Source organism: Clinocottus analis, unplaced genomic scaffold (genome assembly GCF_023055335.1).
Source record: "Clinocottus analis isolate CAN_PGR_092001 unplaced genomic scaffold, fCliAna1.0.p SCAF_6, whole genome shotgun sequence".
NCBI classification, from domain to species: domain Eukaryota; kingdom Metazoa; phylum Chordata; class Actinopteri; order Perciformes; family Cottidae; genus Clinocottus; species Clinocottus analis.
Genome location: NW_027176218.1, coordinates 4,722,280 through 4,745,702, shown reverse-complemented (window position 1 = coordinate 4,745,702; position 23,423 = coordinate 4,722,280). Strand labels below are relative to the sequence as shown.

The 23,423-nt window shown below is 43.0% G+C and overlaps 1 protein-coding gene across 1 annotated transcript in view; it reads left to right on the top strand.

Moving 5' to 3' along the window:
* Positions 1-23,423, top strand: part of kcnq1.2 (potassium voltage-gated channel, KQT-like subfamily, member 1.2) — a 155,667-nt gene that overhangs the window by 24,075 nt on the left and 108,169 nt on the right. Inside the window, exons 11-13 of the mRNA XM_068602992.1 lie at positions 1,591-1,753; positions 6,464-6,514; positions 6,871-6,979. Coding sequence (XP_068459093.1) covers positions 1,591-1,753; positions 6,464-6,514; positions 6,871-6,979 — 323 coding nt within the window. The remainder of the gene's footprint in view (positions 1-1,590; positions 1,754-6,463; positions 6,515-6,870; positions 6,980-23,423) is intronic.

Below are 23,423 nucleotides of genomic sequence, written 5' to 3'. Positions count from 1 at the left end.
ACTAATGAACTCAGTGTCTGTTACAGTTTCTTCATGCCCCTCCATCTTTCTCTCTCTTTTCTCTTTCAGTCCTTCTTACGACACCCACCAATCCCTCTCTCTCTCTCTCTCGCGCTCACTCTCTCCGCTAATGAGTCATTCAAATCGGGTACTTGGATTGAACTGCTGGCCACTTGTCAATGCCAAAGTCTGATCCTCTGAGTCCAAAAATTGGAGTTTCCATAAAGGCCACGTCCATGACGTGGGTGTGGGTCAGAGGGTCTGCAGATTGGACTGAAGGCACTATTTAGCCACTCTTTAGGCACCATTTAGCTCGCAGAAACTCACTGACTCACACATCCCATAGCTATGATCTCAATGAAAGTGAGATTAAACATGTACCGCTGATGTCACCGGCGTGCGAGCACACCACTTGGTAAGATAACAACAATGTGAACTTTTACAGGTACTAAAAGAAAAATAATTTGATTTTTTTTTTTGGTGTGTGTCAATGTTTTTTTGGCTTAGCGTGGCTTTTTAACACTTTGCTAAAATGGCTGGATGAAGTCACGTGTTGTTCAGAGGATGTGTTTCCATGACAATGTGGAACACCTGAAACGTATTCCAGTGTTAACGTTGTTAACAGGCGGGCACTTTGAAGAAACAACTTCCAGCTATATAGTGTTAGAAATCGGTCCAAATTTAATAAAATCCTTTTATTAAACGGTCCTACACGACCTTCCTGTCTGCACAGATAAATACAGAAACAACGGAACAAAACATGATATGCAATGAATGGTTTTCTCCTTATGAAACTTTTGCTTCATGCATGAACCCCTTTGACTCATGGACATTTCTTTTGTTGGTCTGCCAAATTAATATGCAGCACCTGCAAGGCTGCGTGTCCAGACTGTTGAATGTCACCTGCCTACTCCATAAAGGTCGAATAGTCCCAACTATATATTAATTATTAGAGGGAATGCATGAAGGGAAGGGTCAAAGAGCTCTTTTTTTACCATGACATCATCCTTTATCGTGACAATTTGTCACACTTTGTTCTTTTTATTCCATCGCTGTATGTGAAGGTCACTTCTGAGGTTCACAATTCTTTCGAATTTTCTTTTCATTTTTTAAAATTTATATTTTATTAGTCTTCAAGATCTCACATACATACTTTTACATTTTTCAGATTCTATGTATGTGGCAAACAGTATACTTATTTTCTTACTATTCAAGTATAAACATGAGGAGAAAGATAAGTAAAAGAAAAACAAACACACTCACACATGTCAATAAAGAAACAAAAACAATACCACAGTAACAAAACTACCAATAAAGCAGAGAGAAATGATTTTCCACAGGGCAAAGAAATACAGTCAGGCCATTTATCTGTGACATATTTGAACCATTTTTGCCAGTGCTTAAGAAATGTTTCCATTCTTTGGTTACCATAAACTGTAATCTCCATTCTGTAGATTTCTTTTGATTTTTTTCCACACAGCAAGGCAATCAGAAAGGCTCTCTAAAGACTACTGCTTGTGATTACCATGTCTCATGATAGCCCCACACTTCTTGCTCATTAACTGAGTTGTTGTTTCCTCTGTCCGTCAGAAAAAGGGGACCAAGAGGAGGTTGAAGCCCAGAGGTAACGGCTCGACGGGCGTGTCCTCAGGGATCATAGCGATCCCCCAGATCACCTACGATCACATCGACGACTCCGAGGAGAAGAAAGATGCCTCTTTTTCCCAGGACGAGCCCAGAGATGCGGCGGATGGTAATACACTGGCTCGTATGTTAATGTGATGTGCGGTAAACTGATATCAAGAATATATATATATATATATATATATATATATATATATATATATATATATATATATATATATATATATATATATAACGGGTTAAAGTCACACATTGTTCAGTCTGAGATCCACTACTTCTATTCCAACAACTCAGTCCAAGAAAGTCAACTTGATGAAATCACACATGAATGCACTGAGCCCTGTTTCATTACAGTTGATTTAACTGACTTTTAATCAACTGTATCTGACAGAACTTGTATTCAAAACTTCAGCTCAGAACGTCATGTTATGAGTGACTGCAGAAATCTGTTGCTCCTAGTATATATTACGTGTTTAAAAAAAATGCTGCCTTAAAGGCCTTAGGAATTAATATTTTTTTAAAACATTCCCCCCCCCAATGTTGCATTCAGGGCATTTAAATGGCCAACTCCATGATGGATTACCCATTTTTTATGGCAGTTGATTTTGAATTATTCGTCGTTAGTTCATATGTCTGTGAAAAAAATACAGAAGATACACTTTGGATAATTATGATAATGTGAACAAACTAATAATACACTTTTTCTTTTTTTTTTTACACATTTTGCCTCGTGGAAAACCATTTACAAGCCGTTCATGCTTTCACCCTGTTGGGTGCTGACTGCTCTTCCTGCTGCTTCATGACTGAGATCATACTCTCTCATCTCATTGGTTAATTCTGCATGAAGCTATATATTGGTAAAACATGATACACGTGTGAGCAAATCTGGCAGTGATCACTTATGTATACATGCTGGCCTAAATACAAGCCCGAGGACAGCCTCACAGAGCTTAAACTTAAACATTCTGTCGTAATTAAAATGAATTATCATGTTATCTTTGTTGGTCTTGAAGTACCAAGTAATTACAGATGGGCAACCTCTTTGAATGTTTTTTTTTTCAGAGCTAATCTTTTTGCTAAAGATTGCTGTTTGGAGACCTTAAAACAACATGAGATGAGTTGGGATGTGCTGGTTTCTCATTTTCACACACTAAATAGAGGCCCTGAGAGCCAAGATGGCTGCCAGGTGTCTTCAATAGGCCACATGGAAGCCATTTCTGTCTCAGTGGTTAGAGGTCACGGTTACAAGCTCTTTACTGCCTCGCTTGTCCCCTTTGCCGGCCACAGACACTCAAACTGGGCTTAATTAGAAAAAACAACTTTAAGACACAGACTTGTCAAGGTTACAAGTGGGAATTTCTTGTTATACTACTCGCAGTTCATCATTATTGCTGCAATCCTGCCAAAGCCAAGTTGTGCTATCTTTTTGTCAAAGGGTTGAAAAAAGATCAGACAATTTTAAAGATGTTAGTTTCAGTATCCAGATAACTGTGGTTCTTAAGTGTTGCCAGCACTTGTACATAACAAAATAAACTATGTTTTTTTTTTTAAATGCCAGTCTTTACATACAGTATTCAATGGCTGGTTGGTTTAGGGGGGCGTTTGTTTAACTTCCTGTCTCTTAAAAGCCATCTCCGCCAAATGAATTAACCCAGACTCCAGGTTAATAAATGCACTTTATGAGTTTTTTTTCAAGTGTGCCATCATAAAAGGAACTGGAGTGACATAAACTTGACATAAAGGCAGACCATCACTGGAGGAGAGACCACTTATGAGCGGAAATGTCGTTTGGTTTCCATCTTAATTGGGTGGATCTTAGATAATGAAGGAAAACCTACCGTTTTAAATTCATGTGAAAAAAACAGTAAAATCAAACTTTTAGATTTCCCATTTTATCCAGTTTTCATTCTCATAGTTACTAGCAACGAAGCAAGCGGTAACATGCAGATCTTATGTTCTAATCATTGTAAAAAATAATGTTTTGCATTTATTATCATGAACTAAACATAAACACACATGTTCAGACTACACAGTGGAAAAAGGAACTGGCCGAGCTGAGGATGACATAAAACCTCGTGAAGAAGCCTGCAGCCTGGAGCGTGCTGTCAGTAATGATGATGTGTCGAGTTGAAACAGCATGAGACTGTATATGATCTCTGGTTCAGAGCCATAAAACAGGCACACCAGAGCCCCTGCTTTTGTATTTATTGTTCCAACCATCACCGCTTCAAGGAGCACTATAAGCCGTTTAGTTTTATTAAACACTTCCTAAACAGCAAACTGGTTGAATTTAAAATTGTGCTGGTTATGTTTTCATTCTGCTAATAAAAATTGCATCGTCACGAAGTTTAGCTCCCTCAAATCTCTTCTTCTTTACGCTTGCAACTAAAAGTGTCCTGTGTGGAGGGCAGAGCTCCACCAGGTGTGTCTGCAACGACCACTGCTGCTGTTTGATGGATTAAATACAACCCACATTCCCCCCCTGTCTGGGCCGCAAGTGTATCAGATGTGTTTCTCACTCGTATAACACACGCTCTTTAATTTGCTCTCTGCACCGGCTCCGATGAGCGACACTGCAGTTCACTGTGCACCGTTCAATTGTCTTAAGCTTGCAAAGGACGTGGAAACGAGTCCCTTTACCTTGTTTCCACACTGTTGTTTGGTATATTTTGTATCGTAAAATAAATAGCTTATAGCTTCTTTAAGTACATCCATTAAAATGGACGTGCATGGCAACACATGTATTACTTGACAGACAGATAGATAGATAGATAGATAGATAGATAGATAGATAGATAGATAGATAGATAGATAGATAGATAGATAGATAGATACTTTATTCATCCTCAGGGGGAAATTTGTATGTGGCAGCAGCAGCACAAAATGTTACATAGGAGACATAGAAATATTAAGTATGAAAAATACTCAATATATACAATACAATAAAATGTTAATAGTGACGACTTGTACAGAAACTCTAACCACTCTTTCTTTCAAAAGTACATTTTCAGGCTGTTTCTGACCATAAAATTAATCGTACTCCATAAAAGGAGATGGTAATAGTGCAACAAAAAAAATGCTGTTGTGTTGCAAAGCAGCAACTGATGGAGCTCGTTTGATTACATAAGTTGGAAATGACGTTGTCATTGTTGTGTGCTCCGGCCGTGTTGCATTATCATATTGACGTCAGCAATATTGGCAGGAATCACCAGAATGTTTAGACTATGAGTCTTCAGGTGAGTCCTTCAAGTCACAATTGAGGAGCACGAAATGCGAATTATGGGTTCTGACGTTTCGTTCCAGAGATGATGTCAACCCGTACTTTCGGGCCCTCTGGTCTCATGGTAGCTCCCTCAAGTTTCCATTTCATAATCAATTGTATGTTCAGGCCTGAGCTGTACCAAGAAAACAGGAGTTGAGACTCTTTCATGTCCCTCTTATACGTAGAAACTGAAGCGCATGTAGCGCATGTGTCCAACCACCAGCCCCTGTCACTGGTTAAGTACTTCATTTTTCACTCCTATTAAAATGTCCTCTGTGTTAATCATTAGCTAGCCTGCCTTTTTAATGTGGTCCAGACAGTATTTTAATTAGACTCGCTGGCTGGCTGGCTCTTTGTCCCCAACCGGACCAAACCAGAGCCAAGCAGGGAGACGCAGACACTGGTCCTGGGCTGACCCGGCCTGTTTTCTTTACTGGGTGCCCTGCCAACACCACGGGTGAGGAACAGGTCTGGCCTGGCTCGGAATGGACAGGGGGCCTGCGGGGACCTGGACTAGGACACTGAAGAGAGGGAGGGTGGAGGGGGAGGGGAGGAGGGGACTGGAGAGTTGGTAAACTGCCATTGTGGAGCTCCAGTAGTCAGAAATAAACTGCTCATTGTTTGATTTAGTCAGTGTCCGGCTTATCGCTCCACTTATCTGTCTGGCCACACCCACCTCCCCGTCTGTGAGAATCTTTCTCTCTCCGTCTCTCTCTCTTTCGCTGTCTCTCTCGCTGTACTACTCTGTCTTTTCTCTCTCTTTCCTCATTCTCTCCCTCCCTCCCTCCATCCCTCTCTCCCCGCCCCCCGGCTCATACTCTCCAAGCCAAACACATTTGCACTGATGGGCCAGATAAAACTACATATTGTTAATAAACCCTTATCCTGTTTGTGTAGCCGATAAGCCAGTTCACGTCTCCTTCAGTGAGGTTGAGGCTAAAGGTGGCTCTTGTTAGCTCTGGTCACCCTCCCTCCTCCCCTCCCTCTCTCACAGCCTCCCTCCTTCCCTCCTTCTCCCTCTCCCTCCCTCATCACCTTCTCTGCTTCCGGATTGGACAATGTTAAACAAACTCGATGATGGAATACAAGAGAGGCTGAATGGATTTCGCTTGAATTGGACTGGTCATTCATACAGATTTGCTTCTCCATTCTTTATCACAATCGAGGCCTGGTGGTTTCGGTGGAGAGACACGTCAAACTCAGACGCTGACAGTCCGACTGCGGGTCAAGACCCCGCTACGCATGTTGTTCTTCGCTGTTGTTTTTAGCAACACGCCAGCAGCCGGCCAGCTGCTCTGTTGAGCTGGAGCGCTGCAATTTCTGTTTCCTGGCATAAGCTGTGAAAAATATGTAATTCATACACTTTTTTTTCCCCCAACCAAAATACAATCCCTTCACCCTAGAATTGCGGAAGTTTTGCATCCTTTTTGAAAACCTCCATGTTAATGCAACAGTGTGGCATTTATATTGTGCACCAAAAGGTCAAACAATGAGGAAACACACTGATCTCTTCTTTTTTTCCCTCTCTTCTTGTCTCTATTGTTAACTTTTCATCAGGCCGTCAACATTCTTGGTCGTCTTACACTCTGAGCTGCCCTGGCTCCCCAGGTATCTTTCTGTTTCCTTATTTCTGCTTTTATCTTCCTGATACTGACACTTAAATATATTTAGGAAGAATAAATAACCATTTATGGTTATTTATTTGCACTTCTCAGCTTACTTTGTCGTGGACCGCAACCTTGTCATTTGTCTTTTTGTTATTCAACATACCACAATAAATGAATTCCTTTATGATGTACAGTAAAAAACCACGTGCATTAATATGTACTTGAATGTTTCTCTTTATATTTGTTAATTGAAAGAAAGAAAAATGGAGATTCAGTTGATTTCAACTTTGTACAGATGGACAAACTGCCCTCTAGAAGTGCATTGGAGTTATTATCTGCTCTGTCTGTCCTTGGCAGTGAGGGGGAATTACGATCACAGCACCTCCATCGACATCTCCCGCGCCAACAGCCTAACAGATGAGATGGACTACATGACTGAGAGCATCCCCCTCCCTGTGAAAGCCAAGTAAGTCCCAGAAAAGACTTCCCTCCTGCTCTTCTCTGGAGCCCCCTGTCTCCCTCCGATCCATCACCCTGCGCTGACCCCCGTTCTTTGACACATATAATACTGATTTCCCTCCTTGTCGATTGTAGCTAAAGGCCTTTTGTCAGACCAGAGAGCCCCTCTAGCCGCTCTCTAAATGAAGTTGTTTTGTTGAACTCTCTTGAGAGTTAAAGGGACTTCGCGAGTGCCAAGGCCATATCAGGTACATGGAGTTATAAAGGGGATTATCCCTTTAGTCTTGAGGGAAATGTCAAAGAAATCCCTCTCAATAGGTTGTAGGACATGTTAAGGTACCGGATGGCTTGTCACCACATGCCCTTGGTAGGATTGAGAACCGCTGTGTGAATTGTGAATGCGTGTTCCTTCCTCCGGCGAACCCGCTCGTTCAAATGAGTTTCATTAATGTGAACAGAAAGAAGAAAAAGAAAAACGTAATTCTAATGTAATGAGATTTCTCTTCTTGCTTCCTGTTTTGGCGAGTTAATGAGCGCTATTATTTCTCCACTAACGCCCGCTCCTGCACCAGTATCAACACACCAGTCCTCCCAGCGTCGTGCTTTCACAAGTTGACACTAACTACGAGTGTTCACATCCAGGCAAAGTGGAGACAACATGTCAACGCTATTGTTTGGCTTAATCCCAGCAGTGGGAGACTGCTGGAGTGCCTCTCCCACTGGGGGCCGAGTTATGTAGCGTCACAGCATACAGATTAGGTGATTACATACTTGGCAGGCAGGTAATACCAAGTCCCAGAGGACAGACTGCAGAAGGTTTGAGGTTTCAGTAGATTATGGGCTTTAAAGTAGTCTGAATGCTACATGGGGCTGCCATGTAGTTGATGTGTGTGTGGTGGTTCCCTTTCATTATTAATGGGGAATGAAGATTGAGAGATGCAGCTTGTGTGTGCCATATTGCCACGCATTTCTTTTTGTATTTATAGTCATAATCATGTATGCTACTTTAACTTCTTTGTATGTCATTGTAATATATATATATATATACAGTATATATATTTGTTACCATATTTAATTTAGGTCAACAGAGCGTTAGCTTTATTACTTATTTTGTTTCCTTATGATAGGTTTACAGTCATTCATGTCCTTTTGGGGGTTTCATACTGACTGAAATGTATTTGACGTAATATCTTCACAATACAGAGAGGCCAGAAAGCATATTTAGACGTGTGTCAATGGATGTGGATCATAACATAGATTTGATCTTCCTCTTTTAGTCCCGCAGTGGGGAAATGTACAAGTAGTATACAGCATCCTCCCTCTGTTGGCCCTGCAAATCTAGGATTTCCTCTGCTGTACTCGCCGCCATCTCTGGCCTTTTGGCCTCTTCGTTGTACATTCTCCTCTCTGTGCCCTCTTGAAAACCAAAAGCTCAGTGCACCTTTTGTACGGAGGAACGCAGAGTCATTACCGTAGAGGGTGCAACCTCAGTTCCCCCTGATGTTCCAGTTTGAATCCAACGTAAGTTAATAAGATAAAATGCTCCCAGCTCTCAGGCGATCCTGTACACGTAAACGCATTAACCGAACACGCCCTTACAGTAAAACAAGAGTAATGAGCAGCAGAACGCTGCTCGTCTCTCCTGCAGTCTGCCCGTCTGTGGCTCTGGTCCAGGACTCTTTCTCCACAAAGCACTTGAGTTCCTCGAGGCACTGTACTTCATCTTTCTGTTCCCTTTTTCCACTTTTCCCCATCCTACCATCCACCCTGATCTTATCTGCCGGTCAAAGGGAGACCATGAAAAATGTAATCCTTAACATACCGTGACTCGCACTACCCAAACTCTTATTAATCATTTTGAATTTGATATGTGCGCCACTCCTGGAAAATGTGATTGCAGTTTCTCATATTTTATTTTCTGGGCTGTTTTTTTCTTTCTTTTCTTAAAAGGAACGATTTTTTTTCTGATGCATGCTGAAAACTTCCCACCATGTGCAAACTTTTTTACTTTTTTGGACTATTTTCATGTCTAAAATTGTGGCGGCAATCGATATATGAAGGAAGGTAACTGAGCTCTGATGCACTGTGCTAAGATCTAAAGAAATAACTATATCTTGTAACTACAATTTTGTTCTGTTTTTGTGCGCCATTTTATTATTATCTCTGCCAGTTCTAGAAAAAGTATTGAAATCCTTTACTTGAGTTAACGTATCCATGCCAAACTGTGAAAATACTCCACAAGTCAAATGTGTGTGTTTAAAACCATTCTTAAGTAAAAGTATCATCAGGAATATGTATTTAAAGTTCGACAAGTAGAATTAGTCCTTGTGCAGTAAAATGATCCGTGTATGTTTTTGTGTTAACACGTTCTGACACCAATGCTGTGAATGGCGCAGCTTAGTCAAACGATGATGCTTTGTGTGTCTTTTCAAAATAAACACAGACAAATCCTGTCTTCAAAGGAAGTTAGACTTAGCCAGCAAAAACACTTAGTTAAGTTCAGGAAATGAGCGCGCTTGAGGGTAACTTAAGCCCTCAGGACGAGCGACAGGCTTTGATGAACAAATTCTAGATTGTGGCCAAACGCTGGGATTACAATTTTCAGGTCCGTCGTCCGCCATTTGGACACAACAATACTTTCCCTTTTAGACTTACATTAAGGAGGAGATGTCTGTCGCTCTGCTGGATTTACTTAGAGGTAAATCAACTTCTGACGATAAACTATTTAGCCCTTATTTTACCACCAGCTCTTAAAAGTTAAAGGAACAGTGTGTGTGTGTGTGTGTTTTAGTGGCATCTAGTGATTTGCAATCAACTAAACACTCCTCTGCTCACTCCTCATTTTCCAAGCATGATGCAGAACTACGGTGGCCTTTAGGTGAATGAGCCAGAGAACGAGCGGGATTAAAGGGAACACTTGTGCGCTCGCTCTTTAGGCCCCGTGATGCAGACGATCGCTATTAGATTTGGGTCTTTTTTTTTTTTTCTTTCCCTGAACTCAAACTGTTTTCGCTTCATGTCCCACTGAGCAACTTCTATAGGAATGACTGTGGCGCCAACTCCAACAGTGCGTCCAGTTCTCTTCATACAGCCATGCGTTAACTTGACTAACTAACGACTCATGTGACTACCGAGGGACTAGCCACCCACGTGACCACGCCTTGTGTTTGTTTAACCCCGTCCACCTCCTCCCTCGCCCGTCCCGTTTCATTTTTACTGCTGTAGATGTTTATTGACATAGTGTTTAAGTTGAATCTGCAGCAATGTATTCGATGTTATAAAGTCATCGTATGTTTCTAGCCTCACTCTCCTGTGAGAACCTCTCAAGCATCTCTGACAAGTTAATGCATTTTCCAGCTGTTTATAAATAGTTTATTTAACTCAAGAAGTTGCAGAATCTTCTCAACACGTGAAGGTTTACTTCATCTTTACGTCATTTAGAAACAATTATCATAAAAATCAGGAAACAAAGTGGGTGACTTTAAAAAAAATCTGATTAGCAACTAAAGCTATCGACAAATTATGTGGAATAAAAAGTACAATATTTAGTGGAATAGAAGTATAAAGTTGCATACAATGGAATTATTCAAGTAAAGTACAAGTACTTTCAAATTGAACTTAAGTACAGTACTTGAGTAAATTATTGCACTTATTACATTCCACAGCTGGCACCAGTGATGTCATTGTCAAGAAAACAGTGTTTAGCTATTAGCATAATAATGCTATGTTTAGACGATAATGCAAACTCGTATGATTTGAGGAGCTGTTGCACGACTGCGAGGCGATAAGTCACATCTCGCCATCCCGCCGCCGTGACACCGGAGCCTAAAGTGCTCGAGAAGTGATACTTCAAGTGTGAGCTCAGAGCCGTCTAATCCCAGCAGAAGATGTCGCTCCTCTTTTTACAGCGTGCAGGCAACACACTCGCTGCTGTACAATGAATGTCTCCGGAGCAGATGTAGGAATCATCTGCATATTCTATTTTAACATTACATTCATGCTAATCTGCAAAGGGAAATGTTTATTCTCCTAAACATGTGTAAATGTTTGCATATTTTTGGGATTACCTTCATTGTGTGTGTGTGTGTGTGTGGGCGTGGAACCGCAGGGCCTTGATGCCCGAGTGTGTGTGTGAGGGAGTCTTATATGCGTCCTATATGTATCAAATGCAGGGTTTCTGTGCCCGTAACTCAGCTGTAATAGCCAAGCTCAGATTTGGGCCACGCTGGGCACGAGTCCAGAAGTGCTTTTGTTTTGCTCCTGGTGTCACGCCACCAAGGACGGCGCTGCCATTTGGCATCCTTATCTGGATATCTGCAGAAAGATCCACCCACACTGCCCGAGGTGATTTGCACGGCACACACACACACACACACACGCGCACACACACACACACTCCAGATCAGTTTTCTGTTGTTTTATATCCAGGAATTGGAGTGTCTCCACACATCTGACATGAGCTGGCGCTTCACTCCGATGAGTTTAGTTCTTGTTCAAGCAGCCTTTTCTTCGACTTCTCCGCGACCTCTATCACTTTTATTTATCCGCCACAGCACAGGCTGGAACGCTCCACTGTTTGTTTGGCTTCACGGAAACATACCACCCCCAAAATGTGTGTGTGTGTGTGTGTGTGTGTGTTTGTTGGTGTGTGAGGCATCAATACAGCAGGCTGTGACGTCACTGGGCTTCTGAAAAGGAAGTGGTGAAGGGCAGCGTCCGCACGCAATCTTGTCTTTTGCCCCTCTGAACCCAAAACACACACACACACACACACACACTCACACACACATACACACACACATACACTCTTTCTTGTTGTCTTATTTGTTTGTTTAAAACAGCTTACAGTCATTTGTTGGACTTAATGAAATATCTCAAATAAAAAGTAAATAATAACATAAAACAACAACACATACACTTGTTCCACAACCGTCAACATCCTATTTCCTCTTTTTTTAATTTTTTTTTTTTATAAACATCTCTATTTGTTTACTTGGCCCGGTGTAAATGAGGCCTGCTTTGTGTCACGGTTGGGTTCAGTGTGGGGGTACGAGCGGTACACTTTCAGGATGTACGTTTCCTGACAATCCCTGGTTGACTATAGAGCTATAGAACGACATCATAACAAACCCCAGCGGGGCTCCTGATCCTTAATCCGCACCAAAGCAGATTGCCGTTTGTTTCCAAAGTACACTTATTAGGCCCCAAACAGAGGAAGGCCTTGTTTAGCTGATTGCACTGATTGTGTCCTATCTCTCTCTCTCTCTTTCTCTCTCTCTCTCTGCCCTCTGAAACTCCCTCTCCCCCCCTCCCCCCTCCTTCAGGTCTCTGCGTAACTGCATCGTGTCTCTGCCTCTCCAATGTACCCAAAAAGATCTGCCCTGCTGCTTTTCTCTGTCCGGCAGCGCCACATCAGTAATGTCTGTCGTCTTGTGACCTGAGGCGGTCGGCCCCTTTCCTCCCCCGCTGGGTGTGTCCAGGTCCTCCGCCCCCTCCTCCTCCTCCTCCTCCTTCTCTTCCTCCTCCTCATACTTGTCGTGTCCTCTCAGACCTGTAAAAGCCTGCATGGGCCACCTGCAGGCAGCCCTTAATTAGTTCCCCTCTTACAAGCTAGCCGGAGATAAACAATGAAAAGCCACTGCAGCGCCACAGGAGGGATTGCAGGCAGAGACACATGCATCACGGCCTGTCCTCTTCAAGTAGGGGCCTCTCTCTGCCGAACAACTGGCGTCTTTTGTGCAGAGTTCTGAACAAATTGACTTTTTGTCTGTGTGGCCTCTGTACGCCATGTCTCCTACACTGTACTCTGATATTAATGACACGGAAATGCATTCATGGTGCCTGTCAAAGAAGCCTTTTTACGCCTCAGATAGTGTCACTTTGACGAATGTTTTTGAAATAAGTTTCACCCCACATTCCTCCCCCCTTTTCTGCTCAGCGTGGCGCTCCCAAACATGTGCTGACCATGAAGGTATTTTATGGGGCTTTATGCAAGATTCAACAGTGAATCTAATGTGAAAATATCCACTAAATCCTCTTAATATTTTTGGCTTTACTGCCAAGTATTAGAATGACAAACTAGACAAGGCAGGGGCCCCGCTTTGGGCACATGCACAAGACACAAATGCACACACACACACGCGCGCGCGCGCACACACACACACACACAGAGACACAAACGGATGGGGATAAGATCCGTGGCCTCCTGCCCTGCAGCGAGAAAAGCTGCCTGGGTGCTGCCGCTTTATGAAAAGATAGAGAAAGAAACTTTGAGAGAAAAGAACAAATTGTGCCCCGGCTTCTTGACTTTCTGCCAATTTTGAGGAGCATAAAAAGAGACAGAACATAGTCTCGGTTCAGTAAAACAGCCACACACTGATTCATATTCTCTGGACGGAGGGGATTCTGTTTAATCTCGTTACACACTCTCTGGGCTTCTTTTTTTTTTCATGTGATTGCTGACCTCCACTCTACCTCGACTCACTTGGACGCATTAAAATAGTTTAATTGCTCTCACTTTAAAAACACAAGCAGCATTAATGCTACGGTTAAGCCGACAGCACAGAACAGGCAAAAGTTAAATTGCCTTCATATGTTGGGGTTTGATTTCTGCAGCGCTTACGGGCCTCAAACATTTTAATCATGAAATAAAATGAATGATGTTTCTGGTTGGATTGTTGTTGTTGACATGTGTTTCTACTTTGGAGAGATGGAAGGATTGCTACTATAAGATAGATTTGATTCAATTTCAGGCTGTTTTGGAGAGAAATTCGTCCTCTGAATCGGCCCCAACTCTGCACAACAATCTGATAATCTGGCAATGATCTTGCACAATGTCGCGAGGCCATTATAGCAATGCATGTGGTCACTCCATGTTCATGAATATGCTGAATGTATTGCACACAACCTTCTTGCAGAACGTGTGATTAATCAGAGCGTCATTTGTCATTGACTGCTTTTATTTTAACTTACTTTATTTACTTTATTTGTTTCTTCTGCATCGCGTCGCACTGGGGTCTGACTTGTGGGACAACATGAAACTCGCGATCTCTCCTTAAGGAATTTTTTTTCTTTTCCGTTTGGCATGAACCTCTACTAAACCTCAAGGATGGACAGATTAGATTTGGGAGGTCAAAGGTCAAGGTCACTGTTGCCTCCCGTCTGTCCCGCTCTCGTGATATCTCGGGAACGCCTTGAGTCAATTTTTTTTTTTTTTCTCCAAATTTGGCATGAACCTCGAGCAAGACTCAAGGTCGAATTGATTAGAATTTGGTTGTCAGGGGTCACTGTGACCGGCCTTAACTCAAGAATAATGACTGTCACACAAATCTAAAAGAAAGTCGAATGGATGAAGTGAAGGCTGATATAATGACGAAGGATGATATAAACTGCGACACGAAGTTGGTGGAGGCGTCCAATGACGAGGAGGTAAATCTAGCTTATTTAGTTTTTATTGATGCGAAAACAAAACGGCAATTTTACAGGTGGTACATCGATTAAAGAAGAGGGGTACAACACCAGCGAAAAGACTGAGACAGTGTTCCATACAGACTGTGGTACACAAGAAACCAAACAAATACAACAAAACACAAATGTCTCCACGTGCTTGTGCAGAGTACAGAACAATGAGAAGGTTTTATTCTGGTGGAGCACACCAAACCTCATTGCAGGTCACAAGTGACTCCTCTGTGTAATGAAATGTTCTCAAGCACAACATGTGGTATGTCTTCTGCAGTAAAAGTCATCCTCTCTTTTCAAACTGTATTTATTATTTAGTGTTATATTGATTACATGGATAACAGATAAAATACTTCAAATGCTTGCTAATTCACATGGGATTGAACTAAGCAAACGCAACCTAGCAAGGATTTTAAGCAAGAAGCAGCTCTGGCGTAAAAAGGGTATGCACACTTACTAGCTCATAATTTTGATGATTTTTTTTTTTTTCGTCAATTTTTTTGTTTGTTGACTATTTCTTTTACTGTGGACAAAAAAAAAGTTTTTAAAAAAATAAAAGATTAGGACCAAAAAATGAAGAAAAAAAAATTTTTTTTTTTGTGCCTATTTTTCGTTGCTTATTTTTGTGGACAAAAAAACAAAGTCGGAAAAAAAAGTCAACGAAAAAAAAAAAGTTGATTTAAAAAAAAAATCTTTTGGTCCTAATTTCATTTATTTATTTATTTTTGTCCTAATTATTTATTTTTGGTCCTAATTATTTATTTTTTTGGTCCTATTTTTTTTTTGCGGCGGGGATGGGCTTCCATATGAGAGTCATGTGAAAAACAAGTAAATCTAATAATACCTGCAAATCAAGTTCATGCTTGGATCAGAGCCCACGCATCTAAATTGCGCCCTGTAAACAGAGTGAGGGTTATGCTGCGGGTTTGAAATGTCACTGCTCTTCCTTTAGAGATCATTGGAGCTGGAGGAGCAAAGTCTCCTACCGGGGGCCAGGAACTAAATCGGCGAGCCATCTTGTATTCTACATTCGTGACACCCAGAGCTGTAAAAGGCATTTTCATGAAGTATTAATTAAAGAGTGCCTCTAGTCCTCGGGCTCTGGCCATCCCGCATTAATGCAGGCCCTCTGCTGTTACAAGGGGTGAGAGCCTTACTCCCCCACAGTGGGGTTGGCGGTTCTGGGAAAGTTTTATGGCGAGGGACCATCAGTGACTGGGAGAATCGCCCGCTTTATGGCCTCTCACCGCAAGGTTGGAAAATCCATAGACTCAGCAAGCGAGCTCTGCATGAATAAACCAGCCCAGACCAAAGCAAATATATACAAAAAAAAGACACTTTCACCAGACAGATTATTGACTGGTCTGTGTGCAGCGGTTAGAATATGACACATGCGCCATGTTGGCTCTGCATGGCTCCGCTCAGCGGCGGTGGAGTGAAGTCGGCCTGTCACGGCATGCTGGTTTTGGTGTGAGTCTCCTGGTGTGGTGCGGTGGATCAGACCTCGATCCCAAATCAGCACATGAAGAACTGTAACTGCACATGAATCAGGCCAGACGGAGAATCCTGCACAGCTGCTGCAGAGGCAAACGTATGGTGCATAACCCGTAGTTCAGTATTAGATCGATAGATAGATGGATAGATAGATAGATAGATAGATAGATAGATAGATAGATAGATAGATAGATAGATAGATAGATAGATAGATAGATATTCAACAAAACAGAAGAGCGTATTAATTTAAGTAAATTAAAGGATGAAGAAAGTGCAATAATGCATAGTATATGCAGTGTATATAAGTATATCCAGTGAAATAATTCAATTCAGTTTATTTTGTATAGCCCAAAATCACAAATACAGGATTTGCCTCGGAGGGCTTTACAATCTGTACACGTAACATCTCTGTCCCAAATATAGAAGGACGCACAGTGACGACCTGAAGAATAAAAGCGGCGCTCGGTCTATTGATGTTGAAATGAGTGTTTCTCTCCTGATTCTACAGACGGATGTGTTGTCGCTTACCGTTTCTTTTTCTCTGCAGTTCAAACAAGACGGAGCGATCAAGCAATTCATACAGATTTTGCTGTCGTCAGTAATAATAATAATAATATGCTCACAATGGAAGCTTGAATTCATTCCAACAGTGAGGTTTGGTCACATGGACGCCGGCTGAAAGGCTAATAATAAATACGTAGTTTTTTTAAATATTTCTGTCTGGAGCACATACGTGTGTTTTTTTTTTTGCAACTGGATGGTTTATGTGTACATGTTTGTGGCCTCTGGGGACGCTTTTTAAAATTGGGTTAAAAAAATCTGCCGGACCGAGCTTCCCTCTGTGCCCCGCGTTGCTTTTGGTCTTTGGCACCAGTGTCTCTTCAACACCACAAATGTTGGGAAAAACAAACCAAAACAAAGGAAAATGGTCTCAGGAAATTGCTGTTTTCACAACATGACTCACTCAGCAACTCTGTGATGTCATCGCTGCTCTGGCTTTTGTTTAGGGGGCAAGACAATAAAAATAAATACATGGAAAAGTGTTTTGAGTGCCGGTAACGTTACACACTTCCAGGTCAAGGTTAATGACAATTAGCGGCTTTTTTTGTGTGGTTTCTTTTCCTTTCGTGCTATTATTCAAAATGATTTCTTCGCAACATTACAACGTTGAGGTAAAATACACAATTTAAAATAATGAACCAACATAATCATGCAAAATGTAATTATTAGGAGCCGCTTAATGGAAGTCAAAATATGGTAGCTTGAGGATATTTATTTCCACACAAACACAGCCATAAACAAACTGATGATGATTTCCAGATGATTTGGAAATGTGTTGCCTCTTCAAATATGAACCCATTAACCCTAACACACACTTATTTAGTATTTCAGGGATAGAGGCCCACGCAAACAAAGGATTATGTTCATGGTAGTCATGCGCTATAAATGACTCTTTGACGAAATTAAACTGAAAATTGCTTCCCATATGAAAACAAAATGACTAAAAACTCAAATTCATAAACACGCGTATTGACCTTTATGACAAATAACATCAGACACATCGGCATGTGCTCGTGTTGATCTCACTGCATGTAGTATTTGTAGTAATAGTCGCAGCAGTATAGCGACAAGAGGAGGAAGTGTGATTGCGCTTACGTTTCTGTATCAGCGTGTTTTCTCACACGGCCTTTTCTTTTCCACACATTTTCTCGACGCCTTTAATTTGAAAGCACATCAGACAGGATCGGCGTTTCGATGGCCCAACACACTTCCCAGTAGGCGGAGCCCTAATCCTGGCAACTTCTCCTGTGACTGGAGGGAAATCAAAGTAAGGCCCCACCCGGCCCTCACTTGGAGGATTCCCAGACTTAGTATAGATGCTTCCCTGTCTCTTCGAGGTGTGTCTCCCTCCTCACTCCACTATTAGAGGCACCTGTATAAACACACGCTCTCGACTTTAGCGTGTGCGCTTCTCTCCACCTCCTCCTCCTCCTCCTCCGTTTCTTCTTCACTCCCGTGAATGAAAACAGTAATCTGCAGTAGCACCTGAGTGGCCTGTTTGTACAGCCAATCCTCCGGCCCTCTACAACTCTCTCTCTCTCTCTCTCTCTCTCTCTCTCTCTCTCGGTCCCGTCTCGGGCTCTCTGCTTTTTCAAAGAGGCCAGCCGTGGCCATTTGATGTGGTGCCGGGGCGGGGTGGGTTTATTCAGGTGTGGACGACCAGCGCTGCGCCACCCGGCTCTCTTGATGTTGCGTCCATCTACAGCCGGGTGCCGGGGGCTCCGTCAGAGAGAGAGAGAGAGAGAGAGAGAGAGAGAGAGCCTAGTGTTTTCCGGCCACCCGGAGATGAATAGAGGGCCTGTTGATGGAGCTCGTCTGTGGGGGCCCCTGTGGTTTATCCCCTCTTACGCGCAGGAGAAGGGATACACTTCCGGCCGGCCGGGGGCGTTTACCTGCTGGAGAGGAGACGGGCGGACTAAACGTTCGCCGCGACGCTCCTCCGGCCCACGCTTTCCCCGCAGAGGAGCAGAAAACATGGTGGATGTAGCGGCGTGTGTCCACGTGGAAGTGTGGCCGCCCCACCTGTGGGATATGAACACCGCCCTGTGTGTTTTAACCAAGGCCGGGTCCGGGTCAGCGGAGGTTGACTCGGCTAAAATGGGCCCACCTGGCATCGCCTCAAGGTTCCCATTATGAGGTTGGAGAGTTCAGTTGTGTTTTCTTTGGAGGTGTGATTGTTCTAAAATATCCCTTCTCGCTTTATTTTTTTGATAGGAAGAGGTGTGTTATTTATATAACATTGACAGAGAGGTATTTCGGTCGGCTGAAATTGCCTTCAAATATGCATTTAATACCCAATTTTGGAAGTGAAATGGAGATATGCGTTGGGGAAAGTTTTACACTGTAGATAACTTCACAGCAGGTTTATATTAGACTTGCCATAAAGGAATTTGAACACTTAAATTTCTTCAGTTCCTCAAAAAAAAAGGCCTTGAGGTATTAAAAGGTTTCTAACATTAGTCAGCTATGCGTGTGGTTGAGCTGTTTCATGTCTTTCTTTTCAGTCAATGTCATCGGAGATGTGGAAAACACTGTGTACTGTTAGCCACAGCGTCAATCTTTGCAAATTAGTTTACACTACATTGTTTTTTTAAATGGTTAATCCATCCATCAATCTTCTGCTGCTCTTCCAGATCAAGGTCACGTCAATTGCTGAATTACACTACGAGGAATTATTCTTATATAGTTTGAAAGCACTAAAAAATGTGCTTCATATACTTCAACTTAATAGCTGTAAACCTTACTATATCCCTGTGAAAAGGGCATGAAATATGTGGCATATTATACGACCTTAAATCACTTGCTGAACCCTGCAGAAACCCTGATGCAGAACTTGTCGCCGAAAGTCATAAATAAAACAAACACTTTTAAAAACTACCTGACCACGAGTTCTGCTTACAAATCCGCACTACCTTTCTGAGAAGCGGCCGGTTTCAGTGGCTTGAACTTCCTGGTAGCGGAGCTTATTCGAGGGGAAGATTTCTCTGAAATGTTGTTTCAGCGTGTCGAGTCTCATCCTCAGAACTTTTCTTCATCGCTCTGACCAACGTGAATCGGGAGCCAGTGCCAGGCTGCCTCTTATCGCGCCGCCATCGCCCCAGTTTTTATAGACGACACCCCTCACGGCCGCACATTTGCAGCTGCACCACAGAGAGTACACTGGAATTCGCCGCGCTCTCTGCTTCTTAGAGGACGGCAACCACACTGTTGCTCGTGCGGTTGGATATCTCACAGATGTGGCACGCTGGAAGTTTATCTCGCAACGTGACATCTCGGCAGCATACGAAGAAAGACCGAGCGATAAGCAAATGTAGAGGATGAAAGCGAAGAGAAAGAAAAGAAATACTTCTGTTGTTGCTGCTCTGTATCAAATATCCTCTGGAGTTGGAGATAGAGAAGCAGGTTATCAATCAAGACCTTAAATGCCTCTGGAGCCAGATGTTTTCAAGCCTAGCGCGAAAGAAAAGCTTTAAATTATGGGAGTGGGACAGGTGAGCCTTGGCCGTACATACGTCTGTCACCTCCACGATACAAACTCACTGGCCCACGCACACTTCTTTCTTCTCTGTGTATTTCTTCCACTGCCGGTAATAGCGCCCAGTTCCTAATGAAAGACCCCCCAGGGACCATGGCAGGGACTAATAACCCTCTAAATAAGTCTCTTCTCGTGCTGAAAGGCCGGCCTCTTTACACTGCAAGTGTATATGTGCTGTAAAGTCCTTTCCAGCCGACTACTGTAATTTTATGGCCTTGTTTTATCCTTTTCTTTCAAAGCTTGTGAGAGAAATTGGGCTGGGGCCGGTCAGAGAGGTGTCTGTGGATCAAAGGGCTGCAGGCCCCTTTTTCCAGTTTGAGGCTCTGAAAAGTCGAGAGAAGGCTGAAAAAATGATATTGAATATATTAGATGTGGCTGTTTTTAGTTGAGTTGTCACAATCCTGGGCTTAGTCTTAAGTGGGTGTCACGATAAAGAGTCGCCAGTCTTAAAGGGAAGCAGTGACATCAGAGGGGTGTCTTTGCTTTGAACATGTGCTTGTAGTTGTTGAGAATGTCCATTGTGTGTTTGTGCTTGAACACGCTGGCTGTAAAATACAAAGAGGGCGGACGTCAAGCCAAATAACTTAGCAATACAATTACAATATACATTTCAAAATCCTAAATAAATTCCAGGTGAGTTTAAACCATCGGTGGAGAGGGTGCTCTGTCATGTGACTCCTGCCAGACCAAACCATTCATGTGTTTTCGATGCCGCGACAATACTGTCAACTTATCAATAGCGCCATTCAAAATGTAGGTGCACCAAAGTACACGCGCTGCGAAAACACCCCGAGGCTTTCAAAAAGCATGTGTTTTGAAAGCGAGGACAACACTGGAACGGGTACTGTGATGTCATCAGAGATATTTCAGCGGTTACGGAGATGATAATAATGTTCCGCGGTTAGCTCATAGAAATACTGTATGTACCGCTGCAGTGTGTCGGAGCAGGGAGGGGCCGGGTGGTACATCTACACAAAATGTTCCAGGCTTAGTCAGAGGGTGGAAGAAAACTGTAAAACATCAAACAGCCCAGATTTACACTGAAGCAGATCTGCATGTGTTTTATTGTTCATTTAAAGTATGAATGTGTCCGAGATTCCAGTTCGGTGATATTTCAGTGCAGGCAGCAAACTTCTCGGGAGGGACATGATTCATCAACATGCTTTTCATATTCTTTAGTCTTCTGTAGAGGAAGCAACTCTTAAAAAACCTGCATGTGGATCCTTTAACTGTAGGATTTGACCTCTTGTCATGAAATGATTTTTTTTTTAATTCCCAAAAATATTTCACGGTGTGCTAAATTGTAGCTTCCAGCCTCAGTGATCACAACTGCTTTAAAAAAAAAAAACGATATAATTTAGTTCATTCACTGTATAATGAGAAATCGGTGTAAAGTGTTTCATCTGAAGGCGAGACAAATAATCTGTGAAAATAAAGTACATTTGAAATCACTTCATTCATTTGTTGTTAACTTTAGAGCAGGATTTCAGCTTTAGTATCAAAGCAGCGTCCGAAAACACAGCGAGTGTGTTTGTGAATTCCTTAAAAAGTGCAACAGAACAAACTACACGAACATGATCACATGTGGTCCAACAGTGTCCCGTGCGAGTGTTTCTGTTTATGCCGGTTTTGTTGGTGATAAAGAGGTCACGTCGGTCTGAAACGCTGAAATAACACAGCGGCCCCAAAAAGCCAAACGTCAGCAGTCTGTCGGCGTGTGGAGGAGGGAGGGGGGGAGGGAAGCCGAGTGGATGCACTGCCCTCTCCGGCCAGCAGGCTGTGCTGTAGCAACACCACTCCCCCCCCATGCTCCCTTCCCTTCTGCTCTCTGACAGACAGGATACAATCACTGACCTCTTTTCCTTTTTTTTTTCTAGTGCAGATTTAATAATTCTACCTCTGCTGGATTTCCACGGAGAGTAAGAAGGAAATGGTAAGTGCAGGGTTGAGCTCAAGTGGAAATGTCCTTTGCCGGGGTGTTTTCATGCGTTTGGTGTCTGCACATGGGTGCGCCCATTACCGAGACCATCAACACCACCACCGCCACCACCATCGCCGCCGCCACCACCACAAATACCCCGGTCAACATCCTCGTTTGTTTATTATTACGTTAATATTCCACTTTTTCCATTTGTGCAGCAAGAAAGAAAGAGAGAAAGAGAGAGGATAACTGACACAACCACACTTTCCTCTCTCAAAGCTCTGTTTTTCTCTTTGTTTTTTGTTTCTCTGTGTCGGGCTTTCTGCTTTGGTCCAGCGGTGAACAATAGCCGTGCTGTGCCAGCTCCCAAAAACAGTTGATAGCAGTTTGGTTTGAGATAAAGATTGTGAGCGGGAACTATTATCTTTGACTATAGAGCTATCTGGGTTGGAGCTAAAAGACTGTGTGTGTGTGTGTGTGTGTGTGTGTGTGTGCGTGTGTGCGTGTGCGTGTGTGTGTGCATGTGTGTGTCTGTGGGTGCATAGCTCCATGTTATTCTCTGAATTTGCAGGCTCCATTTAAATGTGTCACTCCAGTATTTACTAAATCTTTCCTGACGGTAGGTCAAGTCACCCACTCTCTCTCTCTCTCTCTCTCTCTCTCTTTCTCTCCTTCCTTCTGCCGGTCTCTTTCACGTTCGTCCTGGCTTCAGTTCAAGCCCTAGCAGTTGTCAGTTTCAGGAAATGCACGGCGCTCTATTGGGAAGTGATGTATCTGCCTCTGGGCCAGCCGCCTCCCTCTCTCTCACTCTCTCTCTCTCTCTCTCTCTCTCTCTCTCTCTCTCTCTCTCTCTCTCTCTCTCTTTCTCTTTTTTTTTCATTATTTTTATCGACTACTTACGGGAAGCAGAGCTCCTCCGTGCACACAGGTCTGTTCACGCAGCCCTCTCCTCTCCTCTCCTCTCCTCTCTCCTCTCCTCTCCTCTCTTCTCCTCTCCTCTCCTCTCCTCTCATCTCTTGCTATGGCTGTACGCAGAAGGTCATCCGCTGGCTAGATGAACAGCTACGTATGTAAATGAATGGATAGCTGGCTGGATGGATTTAGCCCTTCGACATGTGCACACGCACAAACATACACACACACAGCGTCACACACTCCGACCAAGCACTGTACTCCCCCCTCGGTAATCCAAATGCTTTTACACTTTGTTTGACTTGTGATTGCTGGAGGGGCCATATTGTTATTGCTGTGAAACAACGTCAGCTCGCCGTAAACCCCACCACAGACACAGACACACACACACACACACACACACACACACACACACATGCTTTACGCCCCCAAACAGCGTTTCACATTAAAAGGCGATAGAACCAGCCTCACATGATCTGCACAGTGCCGTTGCAGAAGTGTGTGCAGAAAAGCAACGAAAACAAAGCCGTATGTTTTTTGGCCGGGGGCTTGAGAGTGATGTATGAACAG